Below are 22,860 nucleotides of genomic sequence, written 5' to 3'. Positions count from 1 at the left end.
TTTCCTTTCCTTTTCCTTTCCTTTCCTTTCCTTTCCTTTCCTTTCCTTTCCTTTCCTTTTCCTGTCTGTTCTTCCTTAGTTCAACTTCTGGCTTGGATTTTCATGCGAAATGGCCATGTACTGGCCAGGATTTTCAGTGAAATAGCAATCATCAACTGCATTCTCCGTGAGCAAACTAGGACAGCCCACTGCATGACTTCTTCCCCTTTGGCCAGCAGAAGTCAAGAAACAATTTTCACAGATTTTTCTTCATCAATATTTCTTTTTCAAGTAGAAAAAAATTCAAAACAGGAAGACAAACTATAATTTTAATAGACCAGAATTTTTAAATGGTCACCTTAACCTCAATTATTTGGGTCATGTCTTAGTATTTATTTGTTAATAATACATAAGTATTTATTACATCATTGAACTTGCTTGTAAAGGCGCACAAGCTGAATAATTTACCATACAAAGGCTACAATATTGTTGAGAGTCCCTAAAAACATAAGTAGAACTGAAAAACACAATTGCTTTTATCAGACAGACTTTTAACCTCATGTAAAGAAGGAACAGGTTCAAAAGACCTATAATTTCCACTAAACGAAGTGGAGAGATTCATTATATTCCAATCTATAATTTTCTTGATGAATCCAAACCTTTTTCACTATTAAATCCGTCATAAAGCCAGTATGACTGCAATTTACGATGTTCTCTTCTTTCCTTCCTGTCGGGTTCTCCTTTGCAGGAGTTTAAATTCCCTGGCATTCAGCTGGTTTTAGAGTCCTGGCCCTCTGCAAAGCTCTGTGCCAAACGGATGAAAGAGATGGAGTCTTCAAGGTTACATGCTTCGTTTATTATTTCTTATCTTACAATTTTCTCAGTGTCCAAAAGATGTTTGCTGTGGCTCGGACATCTGGTGACTCCCCCTGTCTCTGGGCTGTCCTTATCTTTTATACTAATTGCTACGTATTCTCTATTTACTATTTATTACCAATGTCTATCACTATTACTAAAAAGGTCATCTTTACTCTGACCCAATCCTCACTAACTACTTTGTGCCAACGTCACTGCAGAAATGGAGTGAGGGAACAAGAAGGAAGAAGAAAGAGACAACGCCCTAAATTCTCCATCTTGCCCCATTCACTTCAATGCCAAAAATCCCAAACCCACTGTTTTTTCACCCTGTGATATACTAAACTACTATTTTTCACACTCTTGTGGCCTGTAAACCCTCTTGCAGTGCAAGAAGCTTTTCCCATGGACTGAAATCAAAGCCAGTGTCTCTCTGGGCTCTGGGCTGGGGTCCCAGACCCCCCTGCCCAGGTCCCTGACCCTCCAGGGCAACCAAAGGAATGCCCTGGACTCCAACACCTTCCTTTAAAGGTATTTGGGCATTATTTTAATCTATTCTCCCATTAAAATGCAAGCTCATGCATGTGCCAGGTTCCCATTCAATTATGTGTGTGTGTCAGCATCCTTCCAGCTGAGGTTGTATATGAACACAGCAGTCTCTCAGAGATACCAGACCCTTGAACTTAAAAAAACCCGAAAGTGGTAGAGGGAGGACATAAAAGAGGTGTGCAAAGTCTTTTTGGAACAGATGATGAATACCATAGCAGATATTCTTTCGTGAAGTGCAGACACCCACCAGTTTCAGAGTGCACAAGCACTCCTGCTCATACTGGAGGGACAAGAATAACAGCTCTGCTCCAGGACAACTAACTCAACAGTTTGTAAATGAGTATCCATCAGTGGAGAAGCAGGCTGTTACCAAGATTGGAGAGCCAGGTTTCTCAGCATGTACCAGGTCCATGACTAACCCATGATGCTTAACTGGCTAATCAAATGCCAACCTGCTGGCTATAGAAGTCTGGGACTGCAAGAAGAAATTTGTTTACATGTGAGTTATCAGCATGGCTAAACAGAATGAGCTTAGAGGGCATTGGTGGGCTAAGATTTGGCCTGCTCCAGCCTGAGGCACTGGTTACTGTTAGAGCGTAAGAGGAATCAAGATCCATCCAATTGTTTAGTTTCAGAGTTAGAATTACAATTAGCTCCTGCTGGAACCATTGAGAAAATGAATTAGACTTTTCCCACTGGCTATGGAGCAAAGTTTAGGAGGGCTGTCAGAACGAGCTACACAACTAAATTAAGTTCTCGAATGGATACAGTTGTAGACCTTAAATTAGCTTTCTAGGCAAGCATTACCTCACCAGCTTTAAAAATATCCTGGCAAATACTGAAACCAGAAAGAACACTGCATTAGGAGTCCACCTGGATTAGAAATGGCATTTTATTCGTAGTCTCCCTACGGGCTGAAGAGTCAAGAATACCCAGTGATGATCTCCAAGATGCCTATGAGGCCACTAAATATTGACAGAATGCTTAACGGCCTTCAAATCTTTGCCACAAAGATGAGCTAGCCTATGCTAACTGCCCAAGGACCAGAATAAACCACGAGTACTCAGTTTGCAAAGAACAATCTCTGACTTCTTTGAAACTGAGGCGGATTCAAAATATTGTGCGTTGATGCTGAAATACAGATGGCAAAGCTCTGTTACGGTGTTCCAGTGCACAGGAAAACTGTAGGGCTTCTGTTGGGCTTACTGTTTAACTATCTTCATGTACCTTCGTGTACCTACAGAACCTTTTTCAGCAGGCATGTGCAAGCTCCCTGCTCTGATCTACTTTCTTCAGCCTGTGTTACACTTCTGTCCTAGATTAATTGGGGTAGCACGAGTGGCTACAGTTGTAAATGTACAAAAATAACCTGTTAGAGGTTACTTTGTCTTCTCCCTTCCTCTCCCTTTCTCTCATGAGAAACCAGTGGAATAGCATGTCCCTCTTTAAATACAACAGCTTTTACAATACATCCAGCAAAGACTTAAAAAAAAGAAAAATCCCTGCCTTAAATTCACCTTACATTTAAGGGAGGAAAATTTGAATCAAGGAACACCCAAAGAATTAAGGGGTTTCCCCCACTGTTTCTAGGAAACATGTTTACCAGTCAGTGGGGATCTTTAAAAGTCAGAGGTTTACATGTGAGACAACAGTGCAATGGTAGATTCTTGTAGAAAAAATGCGCGTCAAAAAGCAAGCTAGTGGAGAAGAATGACATAAGTACCACCCAAATTGTCACACTTAGGATCAAACTGGGGAAAAAGATTGAAAAACCAATACAGTTATCTTCCTCATTTCCATCTGTAATGGTTTTTTTCCATTTGACAAAGAAATATGAAATTTTTGAGAGTAAAAAAAAAAAAAAAAAAAAGTTGTTTCACACAGCACAGAAATATACAACTTAGACCAGAAATGGAATATGATATGACAAAAGTCTATCCCAATATACTGTGTGACACCTTGTGTGTGGAGAAAGGTAGAAGGACAGGATAAGGCTGTGAACAATAATGACTGCTCCTGCTTCAAATAACTGAAGCTAAGAACTGACGTTCAGTGGTTATTAGGATTGCCACAATAAAATGATGATATGAGGCCATCAGACATCACTCAATAAAAACATACGGGATAAATCTGCATCTTAACTTTAGCTGTTAAAATAGCCTAGTTTGAGTTCTTCTTCGAAATAAAATGCAGAAAATTTTGCTTTTGGGGAAACTTGGTACAGTAATTTTCCTACAGGAAGCACGAGTACTTTTGAAAGCACTTATTTCCTAGTGAGTTGCTCTCTCGGTAAACTGTGCATTATTTCCTTTGCTGGAGCAGAGGACTAGGTATCAAAGAATCTGCTTGTATAGATGAGTCAACTTTTATCTTGTTGGTTTTGTCTTTATTGTTATTTGTTGTTATTTTGTTTTGTATTTAGTTGAAAAATTGTTCATTCAACTTAAGTAATACTGTTAAGAGTTATAAAGCAGAATGTGATGCAACAAAAACAGAATTTAAAGGATTTCTAACAGGTAATAAAACCATGAATCAGAAGATCAATACCAATCATTTCCAGCAGATTTCCTTACACAGATCAGTTCTATTGCATTTAGAGCTTTCCACATATATTTCTTTAATGATAAAACGTTTAGGGTTTTGTTGTTGTAATGTTTAGTGGTTTTTAGTTTTAATTTTTTTTAAAGGATGTTAATAGCAACCTTTTTACATGGCTGAAAAAAGTTTGGCTTATAGGTGTAACTTATTATCTATATCTTCCTGGTATATTCTGGTTTGTTTTCCCTGAAATATCTTTTGATGTTGATAATGAAATTGTTAATGATCAAGCGAACGTTACTCACACAAAATTATCATGTCTAATCCAGAAAAATCTTTTCCCTTCATAGTGTTCATGTCAAAAGTAGTCTCTTGTTTATCTTGCTGAATTAACGAGGAATTAACAAGGAATGCTATTAGCAAAGTAGCATCAGAGATTTCATCTGCTTCAATTAATGAAGCTCATTGTTTAGAGTTGGACAGAAAACAGCCATTACATCTTAGGAAAAATTGTGAAGTTTTTATATTAAGATGAAGCCAAGAACACTCAGTGCTGCTCACAAAGAGTCATTGACTGGTACTCCAAATACTATATGGCCTTTTTGGTAGGACATTTGTCCTGTCAATCAAACCTGAAAGGAAATCTTCGACATTTGAGGGCTGTCCTTCGGTGAGCTTTTGCTGCTTTTTGTCACCCTGGTTTTTCTGAGTTTTTTAAAGCCTTTTGATTGTTCATAAGATGGAGTCAGACTTTTTAGCTACTGTACAATATTAAGAGCAGTTTCTACTTTTTCTCACACATGTAACATAAACAAATCCTTTGTTTTTCATCCCCTGTCCTTTGTTTGCATATTTCTAACCTGAAAACAATTGTAACTGACAGCTGGTCTGGCCATTCGGCTGGGACGTGATAACTCCAAAAGCCAATCCACAGCCAGACTCACAAATGTATAAAAAGTAAGAAATAAACAGGCAGAGGGGCTTCTGGGCTTGGCTCAGCCTTGGGCTCTCTCGGAGGAACTCTCTGCCCTGCGAAATCTCTCGTCTCTGTGTGATTGCTTTGCGTATCCCCATCACAGCTTTTGAAATTGTGGTTAAAAATGTGGGATGGAAAAGGAAGAAAGGAAATACTGTTCATGACTTGTTCTTACAAGATAGTCCCAAAGGAAAGAAATCTTCCTAATTAAGATGTTAAGAAGATAATAAATTAATTGCATCAAATCTATTCATAATGACATCCACATCCACTTTTTGACCATTAGTTTAAGTCTAAATGATATGCAAGTTTTTTCTAAAGTAAATCAGAAAACATGGCTACATCATCCTGAACTTCATTTATGGTCTACATATAGAAATTAATTTCATATAAAAATAATAAAATAATTAATACATTACTTAAACAGACAATCAGAATGGAAACTTTTGGCTACTTTAAAAGTAATTATAAAGTAAGGTAAGCTTAGGAACAGCTTCTGAGTTCAAGCAAAATGAGCAAAATGCTTCTGTAGACTTTTTACTGAAATACCCAAAGAGAACACATAATTAAAAAACCCTGACCTTTCAGTTTGTCTCGTTATAGGGAAAAAAAAAAAAAAATTAAACACTAAGAGACAGTTTAGGTCAATCTGGGTCATTCTTTGACTCTGGAGTATACCATAAAAAAAAGAAATTCAGGTTTTTTTCCGAGTGTGCCTATGTGGGTGTGTTCCAGGATGTCACCTCTTTTTCTAGAAATGTCTTTCTTTTACGTTACCAGTTTTCTTCTTTTAAAATGCCCTAGTTTTCAAATACTTTCAGCTATCCTCCAAATGTTGATGCATGTGTCTCAGACTCACAGAAAAAAAATATACAAACAAACAAACAAACAAACAAAAAACCCCAAACAAACAAAAAAAACCAACCAAAAAAAACCCAAAAAACCACCTCAGAAGCACAATTTTCTTTGCTGACACATGTAATATCTCATTACAAACTTGGATAACATAGTTTTATTCCATTCCACACTATTTACGAGTTCGCTATACTCTGTCACCTGCATTCTCTCCCAGTTCACAGATGTAGCCTCTGGAGTCAGGGATTTATGTAAATAAAATATGATTTTATGGAATTTTTAAACTTTATCAGGGTGATCTTACTAAGTTTTATTATTCACTTGACCGGGAGAAAAATAAAAACCTAAGAACCTGGGCAGTTTAAAAGCCCATCAAGTTCAGTATCCTGTCTCTGTCCTGTGGCCAAAGAATGGAGCACTGAGGAGGAGCATGAGGACAAGCCCTGCTTCTGCAGAGTGTACTCTCAGACTCCAACAGGGACTTTGTGAGCCAGAGACACTGTCTTGCAATTAATACTTGCTGATCCACCTCTCTTCTATGAATGTGTCAGAAGTCTGAACCTAGGCAAACTTCTAGGGTCCTGTAGCAAACGCTCGCTTAGACTGTGTCTTGTATACAGGAATTTAAAGAAATAACATAGGTCATGTTCTGCCACAATTTTTTGAGACAAAAAGGAAATTAGGTATCTCCTTGTGAGCGGAATAGAAGTTATTAGGCAGTTCTGGGCTGGCTGGATCAAACTATAGACATAGAAAGAGACAGGACTTGGACAGCTTGATTTTCCTTCCCTTCCTGCAGGGTATTGCTTCCAGTACGCAAATATCAAGTACAATGCAATATTAGTGATATGGTAAGGCAAAAAAACCCCCCAAAAAACGGTATGAAGAGGAACAGTATTCTCCAGTATTTTTTTTTTTCAGGATATGGGATACTGTGTTTATGCACGTTCCACTTCACCTTTACCCTGCTTATAGAAGGCATCTCTTCATGATAAATAGTAGAAGCAGGTGCTACTTACATGCCTAACTACACTAATCTATAAAATAATTTTCCTACTATATTTACTGTTTTATGATCCTGACTAGAAGTTATAATGGTTTCCTTCCTGAACTCTGTGAAACAAAAAAACTCCTTGCCATGCTTCCTGGTAGAAATGGTAACATTAATATTTTATTACACCTGAGGAAGCTACACATTAACAAAAGCCATACATAGGATGCTACAGGAACTCTGAAATAAACTTTAATTTTTACCTTATTTGATTTTAATTTTTGAGGCTTTAGGGTTGGTGTTTGCAGCAAGAGAAATTTTTGTGGATTTTTTTTTTAAAGTAGCTCTCCTGTCTTTGAATGACCACTGAAACAAACCTGTAGAGAAAAAGAAAGGTTGTGAGACAGAATAATTGCATTTTTGCAGTAGACTGTTAAAAGCTGAGGTACAAAATGGAAAATTTAGTATTCTGATTAAAAAAACCAAACAAATTAAGAGCAGTCATAATAACCACTGAAAAATCATAACCTTTTACTTCACATCTGCCACCTAAAATAGAGAAAGAAAATCACATTTCAGGTCTCAAAGGACTTGAAAGCATTACAGAAACTCACTTATGTTAAGTGAGTCATATTGTCTTATTTATTTTTGAGAGTCCTGACCTTCACAGGCTTTTTTCAGGTTTTACTGCAAGGTTAACTTCTCTTAGGTTGGTTTTTCTGAAGTGAAGGTATACTTAAAAGGAAATAACACACAAGTGGTGGATGAAAACTGCCTTGGTGACTGACAGTCTGTGCTAACTGCATAGTTACTCATCACTCCTTTGCAGAGCAGCCAACCTGGATGGAAGGTATTTCATACATGTACATTTTTGTTCAAAAGTTCTTGTAGTCTCTTGATATTGTTCTTTTCCATGATTAACTTTGCCTAACTACTACTGAGCTGACATACCTGATTTTACATGAAGCTACATGAACACGTGAACAACTTGTGTACATGTGTGTGTGTGTTTGTGTATATATATCTTCGTCTGTCTTTGCTGCCTTTCCCACATGACTGCAGGGAAACAAGTTCAAGTCCACCTGGCAAACAGAAACCTGGGCACAAACGGGAGTGGAATTCAGATCCTACTTATGTAACCTAGACAGGAATACTGCCAGATCTTCCTGATACCATCAGGTCCCTAGGGATACCCACTTTGGCTACTAAATATTTCAGCTTTGCATTCTACCCTGTTCCTCAGTGCTCTTCATCAAGCACACTCCCTGACACACTATAAAAACACACATCTTTAGATCAGTGCGTCTGTCTGCTGATTTATATGGATTGCTCACAGAGTGTGGTGGGAGCACAGAGGAATGCCCTGGTGTTTGTAGGGCCATGCCTTTGGTCATGGGCATGACTTTGCTTTTGGGGAGATTTTGCTGCAGCAACATGAGAAGACATGCCAGCGGCATTTCCACTGGCTCAGGATAGCTTTATAAAAACCAGCAAACTATGCTGCTTGAAATAAAATAATAAACAAAGAGCAGCTGCCTACCCTTCAGGCCAGGGATAAAAGGCTGTGTTTGAAGAAGGTTCACAGACTTAATAATATTATTAGGAGCAACCACTGGATCTCTGTTTGTAGTCTTTAGCAGTCTGGACTGGGCTTCCATATTGCACCTTATCAGAGTTAGATGACCAACCCAGTCTCTCAAACTCCACAGAGATGAGGAACTGACTCTGTTTCTGGGCTTGACCAAGGTACATCATCTGCTTTTACCTAACACATTGCATAAATAAAGCTGGTCAAGAATGATGCAGCATACATTAGCAGCATGGCTTTAGTGGATACTTTGATATGTATGCCAAAGGAATATAGGAAGAGAGGATATGTAAATGTGTGCTTAAGATACATACTTCCCCTTACAGTGGAAAGCCCTCTGAAGCAGTACATGAGCACCACAGTTATGAAGAAACAAAGCACAAAAATATGTACAGATGATTCCCACCACCTCTGGCTTCACCCTATTCCCACACACAAGTAACTGCACTTTGTTTAGCCAATAGGGTCTAGCACTTCCAATGTGTTACAAACTGGCAGATCCAGAAACCCAGAACAAGCTAACACCTTCCAGCAAAGCTTGGCTCACTGACAACCAGGTCACAGTATGTGTAAATGCCCTGTTAACTTTCTGTACACAGCTTTCAGTGTGGTCTTGCTTCCCATTTAATCCAGCTGCTACAGCAATACATTTAAAAGGCTATATACTTAATCTGTCCCTGCCTATGCCCCTTATTCCTGCCATCCAAGGAAAAACCGCCCAAACCCACAATAACTGGCAAACTTAAAATTTCATAGGCCTTCACTGTTCACCTCGGCAATGAACTCATTACACAAAACTGAGAATCCTCGTGGACTTTCCACTCTTCACTATATTAAGCTCTGGAAGAGACCTTGCTACAAATTTATTCTTCTTCATAAAATAACATTTCAAGATTTTCTCTGCACTTCACTAGCCCTTTGAAATCTCACTGTCCAGTCGGGATTCCACTTACAACAGATTTTCCAGGCATGTTACCGGATACAAGAACAAAGGAGTTAATATCTGTCATACTCTAAGCCTTCCTCCTATGTACTATCTTGCCCTGTTGCTCAGGGTGTGAATGATCCTGAGCTTGTGACTCCTAACTGCTTCAGAAAGGGAAAAGCCAGCAGGACTCGGCATCATGTCTTGACAAATTTGCAAAGCTGAAACCAAGACTCTGCTCCAGATAAAGGCCTCCAGGCTGTGTAGGAGAAGCATCCTGGAAGATACGAAGCAGGTACACTCCAAAGTGTTTATGTGTTTTGGCACAAATGGGGGTGAAATAGTCCCCCTGCAGGAGGCTGCTCCCTCCCAAGTCATCATGGACAGGAGCTGCCGTCCCAAGGGGTCCACGTACCACAGAGTGCTTTGATGAGTCTGACACATGCAATGCAATTTAAGCTTTAAACCGTGCACTTGTTACAACTATGAGATCAACTTTCCTGAATATCATCATCCCCAAATAGCACAAGGCACTTCCAAAAAGGCTTATCAGAACTTTATACAATGGCATTTATAAAAAATGGCATTATTATTTCCCCCTCTTTGTTTTAAATACCTCCTCATGCATTTCGCCGTCACACTCGCATTTCTCATCACACTACATTCATGATTCACAGCCATCCAGTCACCAATTGGTGCACAGAGTTATTTTCAACTTCTCTGTTATTTTGAACCAAGGAACAGGGAGTCTGAAGCAGAGGAATTATTAGAGTTAGAGATTAGCTGATGATAGTTTGATTTTCTCCCATATTTCTCTTACTACTCAAAGTCATCTGGTAAATGCAGTTTGAAATGTGATGTGATCAGTGTACTAATTCGGGTTCAGTTCTTCACTTCAATTAAGTTACCAACCTAAGAATCAACTGTCAAATTTCAGTGCATTTTACAGTCTAGCTCAACCCTCTAACATATGCATTTTCCAGAGTGCAAGGCTCTCTGGAATGTCTGGTTATCATTTTTCTGATAGAAGCCAGCTCTTTTGCATCAATAAGTACAGGCAGTACCTAGACCAAAATAATAGTGGAAGGAAATAAATACAGCAGGGAGGATGAGGTACTGCCATGTGAGCTCTTTAAATATGTACAAGTGGTTTTTGTCATAATTAGTAATTACAATACACATTTCTTTGTTTATACCCACAGAACAGGTTCTGCTGAACTTCTTGACAGGCAAAACAGAAGAATCATAACATCAAAAATTACTTAAAACTACTGCATTTGCATTGATATGTAGCTTATTCAAAACCTGAAGATCCAGAAATACCATTAATACATTCAGCCAAGGAAGTAGAGAAAGCACTCAGCTCCTGCCACACCCTTAGAGAAGTTTTCTACTCTCAGCAAAGCATGAAAGAGGAATGTAGGAAATAATCTGTAAACTGAAATCCCAGTTTTGAACTCTAACTCACTATTATTTTCTACCCTGTAAATGAATAGTATTAACAACTTGACATCATCATGGAAACACCTGCTTTATAAGAAATAGTGTCAATGAATATTCAAGTTAGATCTAATGCTTATTACACCCTAAATAATAAGAGAATAATTCTGCATATAAACTATTGCAGTCTTTGCATTTCAGAGAAAAAAGAGCAGCACAGGGGGTTTTTGTGTGTGGTTTTTGTGTGTGGTTTTTGTGCGTGTGAGTGTGTGTGTGGTTTTTGTGCGTGTGTGTGTGTGTGGGTGGGTGTGTGTGTTTGTGGGGTTTTTTTTGTCCAGTAGGGACCCCTGGTGTTAGAGGCAGTTATAACAAGGACCAACATCCCCAGCAGAAAATGAATCCATTACTTTGGAGTCAGCTGCCTTTCTGCATCTGCACCTATTGCATTTTCCTCCTCTGAGACCAAGTGTGAAAAGTGCATATTATATGGCTCTATGCAAGATATTTACTATATGTGTTGTGTTGTGTTAATTGTTGGTGTTGTATTAATATTTTGATAGTATAGTAAATGAAGTTTTGTAGTTAAAATGTAGTTTTTATGTACCAACCACAGGAAAATGTAAATCTTTCAGAGAAAAAAGGAATTTCCTACTTCCTTATCAGAAGAAACCAACTCCTCCTGCCTCTCTCAGCCTTGAGAATGCCACAGAGATTAAAGGAAAAAAGTGATACTAACCAGAGACGGCTCTTTGTTTAAATAGAGTTTATGCATCATGTATGAAATATATGAATATTCAACAGGCTATTGCTTTTAAGAGATGGTCCTTTGTTAGCAGAGGTCCTTCTTCCGAGTTTTTTTGCTCAGAGGAGGCACCCAGACGTCTGTAACTTTGTTTTTTATTGTCTCATATTGTCCTAACTCTAAAATTGTTCAATTTTTTTACTCTAATTCTATTTTTTTATAGCCATCTTATTTACTATTAAACTTTTAAAATTTTAAAACAAGTGATTGGCGTTTTTCACATCAAGGATCAAGGAACAACACCTGGTTGTATTATTAAGTTTAATTTTGAGTGTCTTTCTGATGCCTTGGGAAGGCTGACCTGGAACAGAGACTGGACAGAGCTGGAGAACAAAGTAGATATTTATTAAAAGGCCTTTAGGGTACACCTTGGGCAGGACAAGAGCCTGCCCAGGGCTACACCCAGGGCGGACCCAAAATGGTCACAAAATGGACAAACGGTCACGAGGCCTCACACTTTTCTAAGTTTTGGTCCATTTGCATATTGGGGTTTAATTGTCCAATTACAGTTTCGGGTTATGCAGTCCCATCCTTTTTGTTTGCTCTCTTCATTCCACCGTTGTTTTGGGCCTGAAAACTTGTAATCGTTGTCCTTGATCTCCAGCAGGAGAAGGATTTGTTTTGTCTCCCTGCTCTGTGCAGAGAGCTGAGTGACGCTTAATATGAGGCTGAGAACTACACCCCTAGGTGGCACAGAACCTGAAAAACATGGAAGCTAAAACTTAAGGCATCATTACAGATTTGTCTTAGTCTTTAAAATGCTTTTACAGCACACCCCATACTCACATAGGCCAGAAGTTGGCTACAAAGCACCTGGTTACTCTAAGGAGAGGAGGCTGGGGCTTGTCTGCAAGCAGATTTTGCTAAGGCCTCGCAAATTTCCTGACACAAGGCTGCATCACCCCGAACTGGGCCAGGAGACACTTCGGAGATAAAGTCCAAGAAGTGGGTATCTGCTCCCTTGAGCGCACCGGGTGCACGGGGGTCACTCCTCCGAACACCGCACACCCACGGCAAACTACAATATATGGCTACATTTCAAGCATATTCATTGTTTTCCTTAGAAAAGCTGCGGTCATGCGAACTATTTCTCAGAAGTCGTCATTATCACTGGTGGTCAGCACTGAGGAAGGCTCCACGTCCTCCTTGGTGGTCCCCTGATGAAGGCTGGACGTCTTCATCACCGTGCCCTTTTCACCTTTCTCCTCTAGGCACGCACAGCCTCTTGTTAGTTGTTTCAAGGATTTCCTCACTGGCTTTAGCAAGCTCTGTCCTTCATTTTTTGCAAGTTTTGTTTGGTATTTCTTGCCAAGTCTCATCCAGCGTCTACACTGGTTACAATGTATCCTTTTCTTGCCCAAGTATGCCTAGGCGCAATGCTTTTAACCCTTTCAAGATTCCCTGCATTCTTGCAAGATACCTTAATATCCTTATCTTTCACAGAGGCAGCTATAGTGAGCCAATACGGCCATGAAATTCTATGTAATTGCTGGCTTGGGCCACAGACCTAAAGCTCTCCATCGCTTCCTTTCTGATCAACTTCATCAAAATAGCCGCTAAGGCCTTAACAAAAAACAAACTAATCAATATTGTTTTAAGTCAACTGCTCTGAAGCGCAGTCCACTTGTAGCAAAGGGGGACAAAGACTCACAGACCTCTTTATACCTCCGAAGAAGATCCCTTTATTGCCAGAAATCGCCCTCTCTTTATTCCCTTAATTTCCACCAGACCGAAACCAAACCGAGGCCCAACAGAACTTAACAGAAGAAAGGCACCCACTTGCTGGCTCTGTTGCAATTCTCGAAGTGCCAAGGCTTTTGGAGACCTCCTTGCGTGGAACTAAGTTGCCTTTGGTCTGTACTGCATTCTGGGGGACTATCAGGAGGATCTCTTCAGAGTCATCAGATCCCTCCAGCATAAGTCTGAGGAATATTGCAAGAGAAGAAGTACTGTGGTAATATGTGCTTATTCTGTAAGCCAGCACAGAGGATTGTTAGCAAACTGAAATGTATTTCTGGCAGAATTTAAGTTAACGGTATTACCATCTCACTTCCCAAACAAACATTTCACACCCTTACGTAGACTTCCATTATCTGAAGGGACCTACAAGGAAGAGGGGCTCTTTACTGGGAACATCAGTGATAGGACGAGAAAGAATAGGTTCAAAATGAAAGAGAGGAATAGATACCTGGAAGAAATTCTTTACTGTGGGGGTGGTGAGGCACTGGAACAGGTTGCCCAGAGAAGCTTCCCCATCTCTGGAAGGACTGGAAGCCAGGACGGGCTTGGAACAACCTGGTCTAATGGAAGGTGTCTGTGAAAAGTGCATATTATATGGCTCTACGCAAGATATTTACTATATGTGTTATGTTGTGCTAATTGTTAATGTGGTATTAATATTTTGATAGTATGGTAAATGTAGTTTTGTAGTTAAAATGTAGTTTTTATGTACTAACCACTGGTTAGTACATACAAATATAAATCTTTCAAAGAAGAAAGCATTTACTACTTTCTTATCAGAAGAGACCAGCTCCTCCTGCTTCTCTCAGCCTGGTGGACGCCATAGAGATTAAAGGAAAAAAAGTGGTACTAACCAGAGACAATTCTTAGTTAGAATGGAATTTATGCATTATGTATAAATTGTATGAATATTCAACAGGCTATTGCTTTTAAGAGATAAATTTTTGTTAACAGGGGTCCTTCTTCAGAGCTTGTAGCTCGGGAGAGGCACCCAGACGTCTGTAACTTTGTTTTTATTGTCTTGTATTGTCCTAACTCTAAAACTGTTCAATTTTTTTACTCTAATTCTATTTTTATAACCATCTTATTTACTATTAAACTTTTAAAAATTTTAAAACAAGTGATTGGCGTTTATCACAGTGTCCATACACAGGGCAGAGGGTTTGGAATGAGGTGATCTTTAAGGTCCTTTCCAACCCAAACCATGCTGCGATTCTGTGACTACGTACCAGATGTGGAACATTACAAACGGTACGCTACGGAGAATATACGAAAACACAGGCATTAACTCGCTTGGGAATAAGGGGGAAGCAGCCTCATCCTGCTTCCCTTTTCTTCGTTTTGCCTCTTTGGTAAACACAAGAAGCTGATTTTGTTGAGTCATTGGTCGCTTAATCAAATTACTCTGGGGAAAAAAATAACCCAAATATATTTAATTCCAATATTTTCCAGCTAGCTCTTTACAATATTTCCCCACGCCTCCCGACAGGCAGGTCCCAATTAGAGCCACACACCCGCCGCGGCACGGCCCGTTCTCCGAGACGGCGTTGCGCCGCAGGGCTGTCTTTTCCATTTGAAGGCTGCTGCAGTTGTTGGGGCAGGAGGGGCCGGGCCATCGCTCGCCGAGCACCGCCCCGGGGGCGCGTCACGGGCGGCCGGCGCGGGGCGGTCGGCGCCGAGCGCTGCCGGCAGTCGCGCCATGCATTCCCTCGCCCAGGAGATCCGCAGCTTCTCCAGGGCCAACCTGCGGAAGCAGCGCACCCGCGTGACGACGCTGACCGGCCGCAGGATCGTCGAGACGTGGCGCGGCGCCTGCCTGCACATGGAGGAGGAGGAGGAGGCGGCGCCCGGCGGCGGCTTCGTGCAGGACCTCAGCGCCGACCTGCAGGTCGGCGTGGTGAAGCCCTGGCTGCTGCTGGGTGAGTGGGGCTGGGGGCGGCGGGCGCGGGGCGGGGACGCGGTGCGCCGGCCGGGCGGGGGCTCGGCGCAGCAACGGGCTCGCTCTCTCTCTCCTTAGGGTCGCAGGATGCTGCTCACGACCTGGAGACGATGAGAAAGCATAAGGTAACGTTGCGTGGGCGTACGGACGCATCTCGCGTGATGCGTGTGCAGTGCGAGTCTCCCGTAGATTGAAAATGCTAAAATATTCTCTAGCGGATCCGAGGAAAACTGTATTCCACTTGCATTTTCAAAAGGCTGCTCCGTTTGCAGGTGGATGGGTTTCTGTTGGCTTCACGAGAAGCTGAAATGCTTTCAGAGAATCCCAGAATCTTCCAAGGGACTTCTGGAGATTATCTAGTCCAAACCCCCTGCCACGGCAGGGTCACCCAGAGCACGTGACACAGGAACGTGTCCAGGTGGGTTTGGAACGTCTCCAGACAGGGAGACTCTGTGACCTTCCTGGGTACCTGTTCCGGTGCTTGGCCACCCTCAATCGAAAGAAGTTCCACCTCAGCATGAGGAAGATCTTCTTATGTTTTAGTTTATGGCAATTGCTCCTCATGCTGATGCTAGGTACCACTGAAAAGAATCTTGCTTCCCTGCAAGAGTGATGATTGTTTAGAGCTGTTTAATGGAACAGATTCCTACGCTGCCATATGCATTTCCACTTCAGACACTAAGCAGCACCGTTCCCCCTTGCCTTATGTGGATTAATGAAACTGGAAAAACAAAGCAGCTTCTCTAAGTCTGTCCCAAAATTTTGTCTTTCTGCTTTTCTCTGTTGCAGTAATGGGGTGATAAGGCCTTTGGACAGTGGTGATTCTGCAGGACAGGGCATGCACCAGGCTGGCATCTGGTGCCATCTAAATGTCACTTTACTGTAACTTGAAATAACCCATGACCCGGCTGTAGCCCGGACAGGGCAAAGATGGCAGGAGGCCAGAGGTGGTGTCGCTTGCCAAGAACAGGTGTAGTTTACTCTGAAATCCTTCTGCTTCAGCAAATGTTTTTGGTAGCTAACCAGAAGGAAAGTTAAGTTGGTGGCTTTAGAGCAGGCTTGAAATTCAGGCAATTGTTGGGTGGTCTGTGCTCTCATTCCTATTGCTTTCTCTGTTATTTTCCAACCATGTGATGAAAACTCCCTTTTCTGTTGAAAATCCGTTTTTCAGTCTGTGTTTGAGCACCGATCTTTTAATTTCCTCTCAGAAAAACCCTGAGATTTATCACAATATGTTTTAGCACACTTTGAAACTTTGCTTGGAGAAAAGCATACCATAGACAGCATATGTATGTAAAACTGAACACTGCATTAGTGTAAGGTAGAGCCTGTGTATGCCTAAAGATTAATTCACCTTTGTTACTGCTCATTTTTCTTGCTATCTTCAGAAAATGCCTTTTTTTTTTTTTTTTTTTTTTTTTTAACCTTAGGTCACTCATGTTCTAAATGTGGCATACGGAGTTCAAAATGCCTTCCTCAATGACTTTATATACAAGACCATTTCCATTCTGGACCTCCCAGAAACTGATATTACCTCCTATTTCCCTGAATGTTTTGAGTTTATTGAGAAAGCCAAGATCCAGGTACGGTCTATCAATAATTAATGCTAGTAGTTACCCTGTTTAGATTATTTATAACACTGCTTAAGAACTAATGCACCTTCTTTTGATAAAAGAAAATATGGTACCAAATGAATAGGTTTGCCATTGTCTTTTAAAATTTTAAACAGAAAATCCAAGTAATTTCTAAGCATTCCTAGAGACATGGCACTGCTGTTTAATCTTTATTCCTTCTGGCACTGCTTTTTCAGAATGACTGTCTTAAGTTTTAGAGAAATGCTTCTTTGATACAGTTGGACTAGGGCTTGACTTTAGAGTACACAATTCCATCCTAAATCCAAGTCACTACCCCTGACAGAAGGAAATGAAGAAAATTTATTTATCCATCGGGGATGTTGTTTTGGATTAGAAACCAGCCTGGATTAGAAGCAATAAACAGGGCTTTTACAGATCTTTGTGGTTTATCATCAGCTGTTCACCATCCTTGTACTTTTCATGATGGAATCATTACAGAATTTCATTATTGGATGGTTTGGGTTGGAAGGCACCTTAAAGATTATTTAGCTCCAACGTCCTGCCATGTGCAGGGACACTTACCACTAAAACAAGTTGCTCAAAGAAGATGCTGTGAATCCACATACATACCAAGAATATTAGAGAATGTGTTAGTAGTCTTGGAACCAAAAGCGGTTTAACTGCTTGCAAAATCCTGAAAGGATGTGACATAGAAAATAGGCTGAAAATCCCTTCTGGGGTAGCGTGACAGAGTTATGTCCAGCCAGGAACATGCCCAACTCAGAGCTGTTAAATTCAGGCTTACTGTGTAATTTACAACAACCATTGTTTTGGTATCTAAACTATAACTCAACAACCAAACATTATTGCATGTTATTCTACCACATCTGTCAGGTTCATTGTTAATGTAGATTGGGATAAAAGATGATCTTGCCCCAGTTTTCTTTGTGTCGCAGTGTTCTTTCCTTCTCTCATTTATAATTCACAAGGTATGTGATAACGTATTGTTACTAAATGACCTTTTCAAGGTTTCTAATTACAGTTTCCAGTTCATTTCTAGATGAGAGTTGCCATTCACAACTGCACAACTCTGCTTTCTGCCTCTGCTGTTTATATCTCAGTTACTATTTCGTAGGTTAAGGAGTTTACAGGAAAACTTTTACAACGACATTAGTAGTTTTCTGATGGAAGAGGTGGATGAAAGAGAAGGTAATTAGTGGAATAGTTGTTCTCCAGGATCAGTTCAAAAAGCACACGATAGTGGCATACAGAGACAGATCTCTGGTGGTTTGAATTCCTTTATTTGCTTTGTCAAAATAGTGTTAAAAGATCTTATGATAAATTGCGTCATGAAGTTCTCTTTTGTTTAAATAACCACTGAGACACTACTGTTTCATCTCCTCAAATGGGGGAGGAAGAGATGTTCACTGGTGAGAGAGTGTGATATATGAGAAATTATTTCTAGAACATGGTTAACTCCATGAAGAAAGTATGAGAGCATGTGAATTTGAGGATGCAAGTGAAGCCTGCACTGTTCTGTAAGTCAGTGCCAGCTGGTTACTTGTAACAGGATTCACTTTTCTAAAACTGTAATGGCCCAAGTCTCCACACATCATGGTACAAATTCTGATACTGATCAGAGCTCAACTTTTCTTCTAGGCTCCAACTTGGCAGGCAGGTTTTCCATGACATGTTCAGTGACCCATGTCAAGTCATAATACTATGAATGAGGGGTACTTTCTTACGTGTTTAGTATCTAATAATAAAACTTTTGTAATCTTATGTTTCCAAAGAGAAAATCTTTGCTGATTCGTGAACATGGCTCCTTATTGCTCCCCCTGTTTTTCCTAAGGAAAAAGCCTCAGTTCACTGCAAAATAAAACGGATCCATAAGGAATTATGTTAGCCTTCAACTTCACTAAAAACTTTATGCTTTTAAAATTCTTTCCTTGATGAGGCTTTTTGTCCACTGTGTATAACCAATGTATAATCACCTTTTCTGTTGGTGGAAAGTGATTTTGTTTCTCTCTCCATAAAAATTAAAAATAAAAATAAAAATAATAAAAAAAATCCCAACTTGGTCTTGAATCTTACATGATTCTTGCAAGTCCACAGACCATTTCTGGGCAGGAAAACAGGGTCAGGACCAGAGCAAGGAGTTCTTAGTAAATAGAGACAAATTTCCTGTTTGCAGTCTGTTTCTCACTTTTATTCTGTATTCATAGCTAATACAAAATTGGTTAAGAATGACATGCCAAATTCATTTTTGTATGAATTGTAAACAGTGGGCTTTAGCAAGGGAAGAAAAGTACTCTCAGTATTAAAGTTGGTTTAATATTATGGCCCAGATTCATTCATGTTCAATAATTTTCAGGATTCATGGGTATCACTGTATAATTTTTGGCAGTGTAAAACAAAGCAGTTATTTAAAACGATAGATCAAACTTAAATGTGAAAGAGGGAAATGAAAAGCATGAACTGTACAAAGGAAAAGAAAAATTGCTTCCAATGCATATTATTTACGTCAGTGCCTGTGCTAGACATTGATCTGGATTATGGTATGCTATGTCTGAAATAACTCCCATTAAATCAGTAAAAACTACTCCCAATCTACAGTGGATAAGCTTCAGCAACTGCCTCATTATCAGTGGCATAATTTTTAGTGTCATTATTCTGGATTTACAGGTCACCACTGGCACGTCCTCAGGTAGCTGAGATACATGCACAGATCTGCCTTGTACTCTGCCATAATGTGTGTGGGGACGTGTGGCCCTGGGAATGTGAGCAAGGGGATGAAGAGAGCAATATCCAGCAGGCAGTGCACAGGAGGTGTGATTTCCATTGCAAGGAAGGGCAGTATCATTATTTGCTGTGCTGGGATGCAGGAGCTTAGACTCGGTTCTTACTCTGTCATAATGTTGTGTGTCATTCTTCCAGTCTCAGCTTGGAATTTCTCCAACAAGGGTAATAATTCATTTCATACTTCTTTGTCTTGTTATTTAAACTGGAAGATTTTTGGAGCAGGAACCATTTTCTGGTCTGTGTGTCTATTAAAATACCAGATAATTGTAGCTCTCAAATCTGTAACATAAACTATTAAATTTCTGGAAAGGAACCCTGGTGCTTAAAAGACCTTCTTGTCTCTGGGTAAAATTCCCATTAAGTAATTTGAGCTTGTTAAAGGCAGGCAGAACAGGCTGTTTATAACTAGAACAGTTTTGTTTGGCCTCAAGTATCTGAGCACATAATGTCAGGTTTCAGTGTTTTCATTCAGAATATGGAGGTGCTGGGAGTTTAGTGGGGGTTTTTTTGTGTCAGAGAGGCATTTGGCCGACAGTTTGGACTGAGGCTTTTCCAGGTCATAGTCTGACATACAAACATGACAACATCACGAAGCCTGGGCCTTGCAAACATTGCTTAAGACATGCTAGATTGTCTAGTTGTCTTTGCATTAATTTGAGTTTGTTATTTCTTAACAAAACTTGCCGTGTCTAAAAAGAGCCATTCACGTGCCTCAAAGGTTGTGTGGGAAATGTGTAAGTAAGATAAAACCCATTAATATATGATTCAGGATAAACCCCAGAAAAAGCATTTGTGAATTTATGGGAGGTTGAGTAGTCTTGGATTTTGCAGCCTAGTTCCCAGTTAAGGGCCTTGGTTGTACCAGTGGTGTGATGGGAAGGGAGAGATTTGTGGCAAATTACACAGTATCTAATTTTTCTGTTCGTGATCCCTGTTGCCCAGTATCTTCCCTCCAGAGTACACAAGAAACATGCAACTGGAACTACAGGATGTTCTAAAATCTGCCTCTGTGCCTAGCTGTTTGCTAACTTGCTGTGTTTTCAACCTTTAACAAGATAGTGCCAAGTTCCCTTCCATACTGCAAATAAAATCTGCTTCAAAATTTGCACCCAATTAGGTCAGATACTTTAGTGTCCCAGGTGTCTGATGTGGTTTTTACATGAACTGACTTGCTGTAAGGCCTCAGGAAGAAAGACAGAGGATGTGTTTTAGTACTACGGTATGAATTATGTCTGACAAATTTGGTAATAATAAAGTATTTTGTGTAGAAAAATACTTAAATTCATGCTTATATCTGTGCTTGGATTCGTGTAAATATTTGCTTTGAGCTCAGCAAGGAGCTTTCAATAAGTCTTACAAGAGTTTTATATAAAGTTTCTTACACTTGTAATCTACCTAATGAATATCCCAACCCGTGTTTAATTTCTCTCTTCGAGGATGGCGTGGTGCTGGTTCACTGTAATGCAGGAGTCTCCCGCGCAGCGGCTGTAGTCATCGGTTTTCTAATGAATTCAGAAAGACTGAGCTTTGCCAGAGCCTTTTCCTTGGTGAAAAACGCAAGGCCTGCAGCTTGTCCAAATCCTGGCTTCATGGAGCAGCTTCACAAGTACCAAGAACAGATTGTAAAGGCAAATGGAAGCATAAACAGTCATGACTGATCCAGAGGGAAGAGTGAAATATCTGTTTTGACTATACAGGAACAGATGTTGGATGTACTTTATTCTGTCATTTTGAAATCCCCTTTCACATGCACATTTTCAAGTCTATTTTTCTTACCCTCCTTTGACCCTGTTTTTTCCAGCATGTCATCAAAAGGCCAAAATGGTGATGTACTGACTTCAGAGAAGTTTTGCCTCAAACCAGAGCACTAATCAAAAGATACAGCTCAGTTTTCCTTGAAATATTAGAAAACCATCGAATGTTGGTTTGCTTACTGAACCATCAGAAAAAGCAGGCAATAGAGTAAAATGGCTGAGAGAAGTTGTTTTTTTCCCAGATATGTGCAGTTCTAGTTGTTTGTAAAATCTAGATAATAAAATGTTCATATAATGAAGTACTTTGATATTGGATTTTAAAATTATATTGCAATTATATTTAATTGCAATTAAAATTATATTATATTGCAACTACAGATGATGTTACTGAATTTTGTGGGCTAGCCAGACTTTTTTTTTTTTTTTAATTAAAACGATGGTCTTTTGAGGATGCTCAAAATGCATAGGATGCCTTAATGCTTCATGTGTTTCTGTTGTTTGTCATCTAGTAGTGATTTGAAGTACTAACATGATGAGTACAGTCTTGGAACTAGCAGGGGTTTTTATCCTATTTCAGTAGAGATGCAAAAAAAATGTTAATCATTACCTGTCTCTCTGCTCATGCTCTTTTCTTCACATCTGGTCCTCATCTGCTGTTCCCTCACTCCATTCCACATCATATGTAAAGAACAGACATCATAGGTAATTTTGACACTCCTGAGAGATCCCAGGCTGAAATTACTGTCTTAATATGTCATGCTTTAAAAAAAAAATAAATCTCTACAAGATTTTAATAGTATTTTGTGGCCTTCATGCCAGCTCTTAATGATTTGATATATTAATATGTGACAAAATAAAAAGAACACTGTGTTTGGCTAAATTGTGTGGTGAAGTGATTTCAAAGGTTTTGTTTCAAGATTGGCGTTCTGTCCTGGCAGGGGCAGTTTGATCTGTAGCTCATTATTGTGTTTGAACCGCGACCTCTCTTGTTCTCAATACGAATTGCTCATGCTCAAGAACGTGTCAAGAATGCTCAGGACAAGGGGGAATGGATTGAAAGAGAGAGAGTAGGTTGAGATTAGATTATTTACACTGAGAATGGGGAGGCCCTGGCACAGGCTGCCCAGGGAAGCTGTGGCTGCCCTATCCCTGGGAGTGCCCAGGGCCAGGTTAGACAGAGCCTGGAGCAAACCTGGGACAGTGGGAGGTGTCCCTGCCCGTGGCAGGGAGTGGAGCTGGATGAGCTTTAAGATCCCTTCCAAGCCAAGCTATTCCGTGATTCTGTGCTAAACGTTAATGCGGGATTAGGCAACCCCGCGGAGTCTTTTCGCTGTCGGTGGTCCCTGATCCCCCGTGGCTGTGGCGAACAGCTCACCGCGCTGTCCCGGCGGAGCCGGTGGCTGCGGTGCTGGCAGCCTGGGCAATGACTGCCAGCCCTTTCCCTGGGGAAAGGCCGGTGTGTGGACGCCGCTCTGAGTTCTCGGCCCATAGAAGTAACCCAGGACAAGCCCTTGGTAACACTGACCGGGGTTCCTTCAGCTCTGTTGGCGACC

The 22,860-nt window shown here is 40.4% G+C and overlaps 2 protein-coding genes across 2 annotated transcripts in view; one reads left to right on the top strand and one right to left on the bottom strand.

The window, feature by feature from the left end:
* Positions 1-9,884, bottom strand: part of NCKAP1 (NCK associated protein 1) — a 56,454-nt gene extending 46,570 nt beyond the window's left edge. The window contains exon 1 of the mRNA XM_040070412.1: positions 9,873-9,884. Within this exon, the coding sequence (XP_039926346.1) occupies positions 9,873-9,884 (12 nt within the window). The remainder of the gene's footprint in view (positions 1-9,872) is intronic.
* A 5,012-nt stretch (positions 9,885-14,896) lies between these two features.
* Positions 14,897-22,165, top strand: DUSP19 (dual specificity phosphatase 19). The gene is made up of 4 exons (XM_040070348.2): positions 14,897-15,157; positions 15,256-15,302; positions 16,608-16,760; positions 20,990-22,165. The coding sequence occupies exons 1-4, from the start codon at positions 14,938-14,940 to the stop codon at positions 21,209-21,211; spliced, it is 642 nt and encodes a 213-aa protein (XP_039926282.1). The 5' UTR covers positions 14,897-14,937; the 3' UTR covers positions 21,212-22,165.
* The last annotated feature ends 695 nt before the right edge of the window (positions 22,166-22,860 follow it).

Source organism: Hirundo rustica, chromosome 7 (genome assembly GCF_015227805.2).
Source record: "Hirundo rustica isolate bHirRus1 chromosome 7, bHirRus1.pri.v3, whole genome shotgun sequence".
NCBI classification, from domain to species: Eukaryota; Metazoa; Chordata; class Aves; order Passeriformes; family Hirundinidae; genus Hirundo; species Hirundo rustica.
This window is presented reverse-complemented; position numbering and strand designations above follow the sequence as displayed.

Coding starts and splice junctions, on each gene's coding strand:
- DUSP19 (XM_040070348.2), top strand. CDS start 14,938: ATGCATTCCCTCGCCCAGGAGATCCGCAGCTTCTCCAGGGCCAACCTG. Junction 15,158..15,255: donor GAAGCCCTGGCTGCTGCTGG/GTGAGTGGGGCT, acceptor CTCTCTCCTTAG/GGTCGCAGGATGCTGCTCAC. Junction 16,761..20,989: donor TTGAGAAAGCCAAGATCCAG/GTACGGTCTATC, acceptor TCTCTCTTCGAG/GATGGCGTGGTGCTGGTTCA.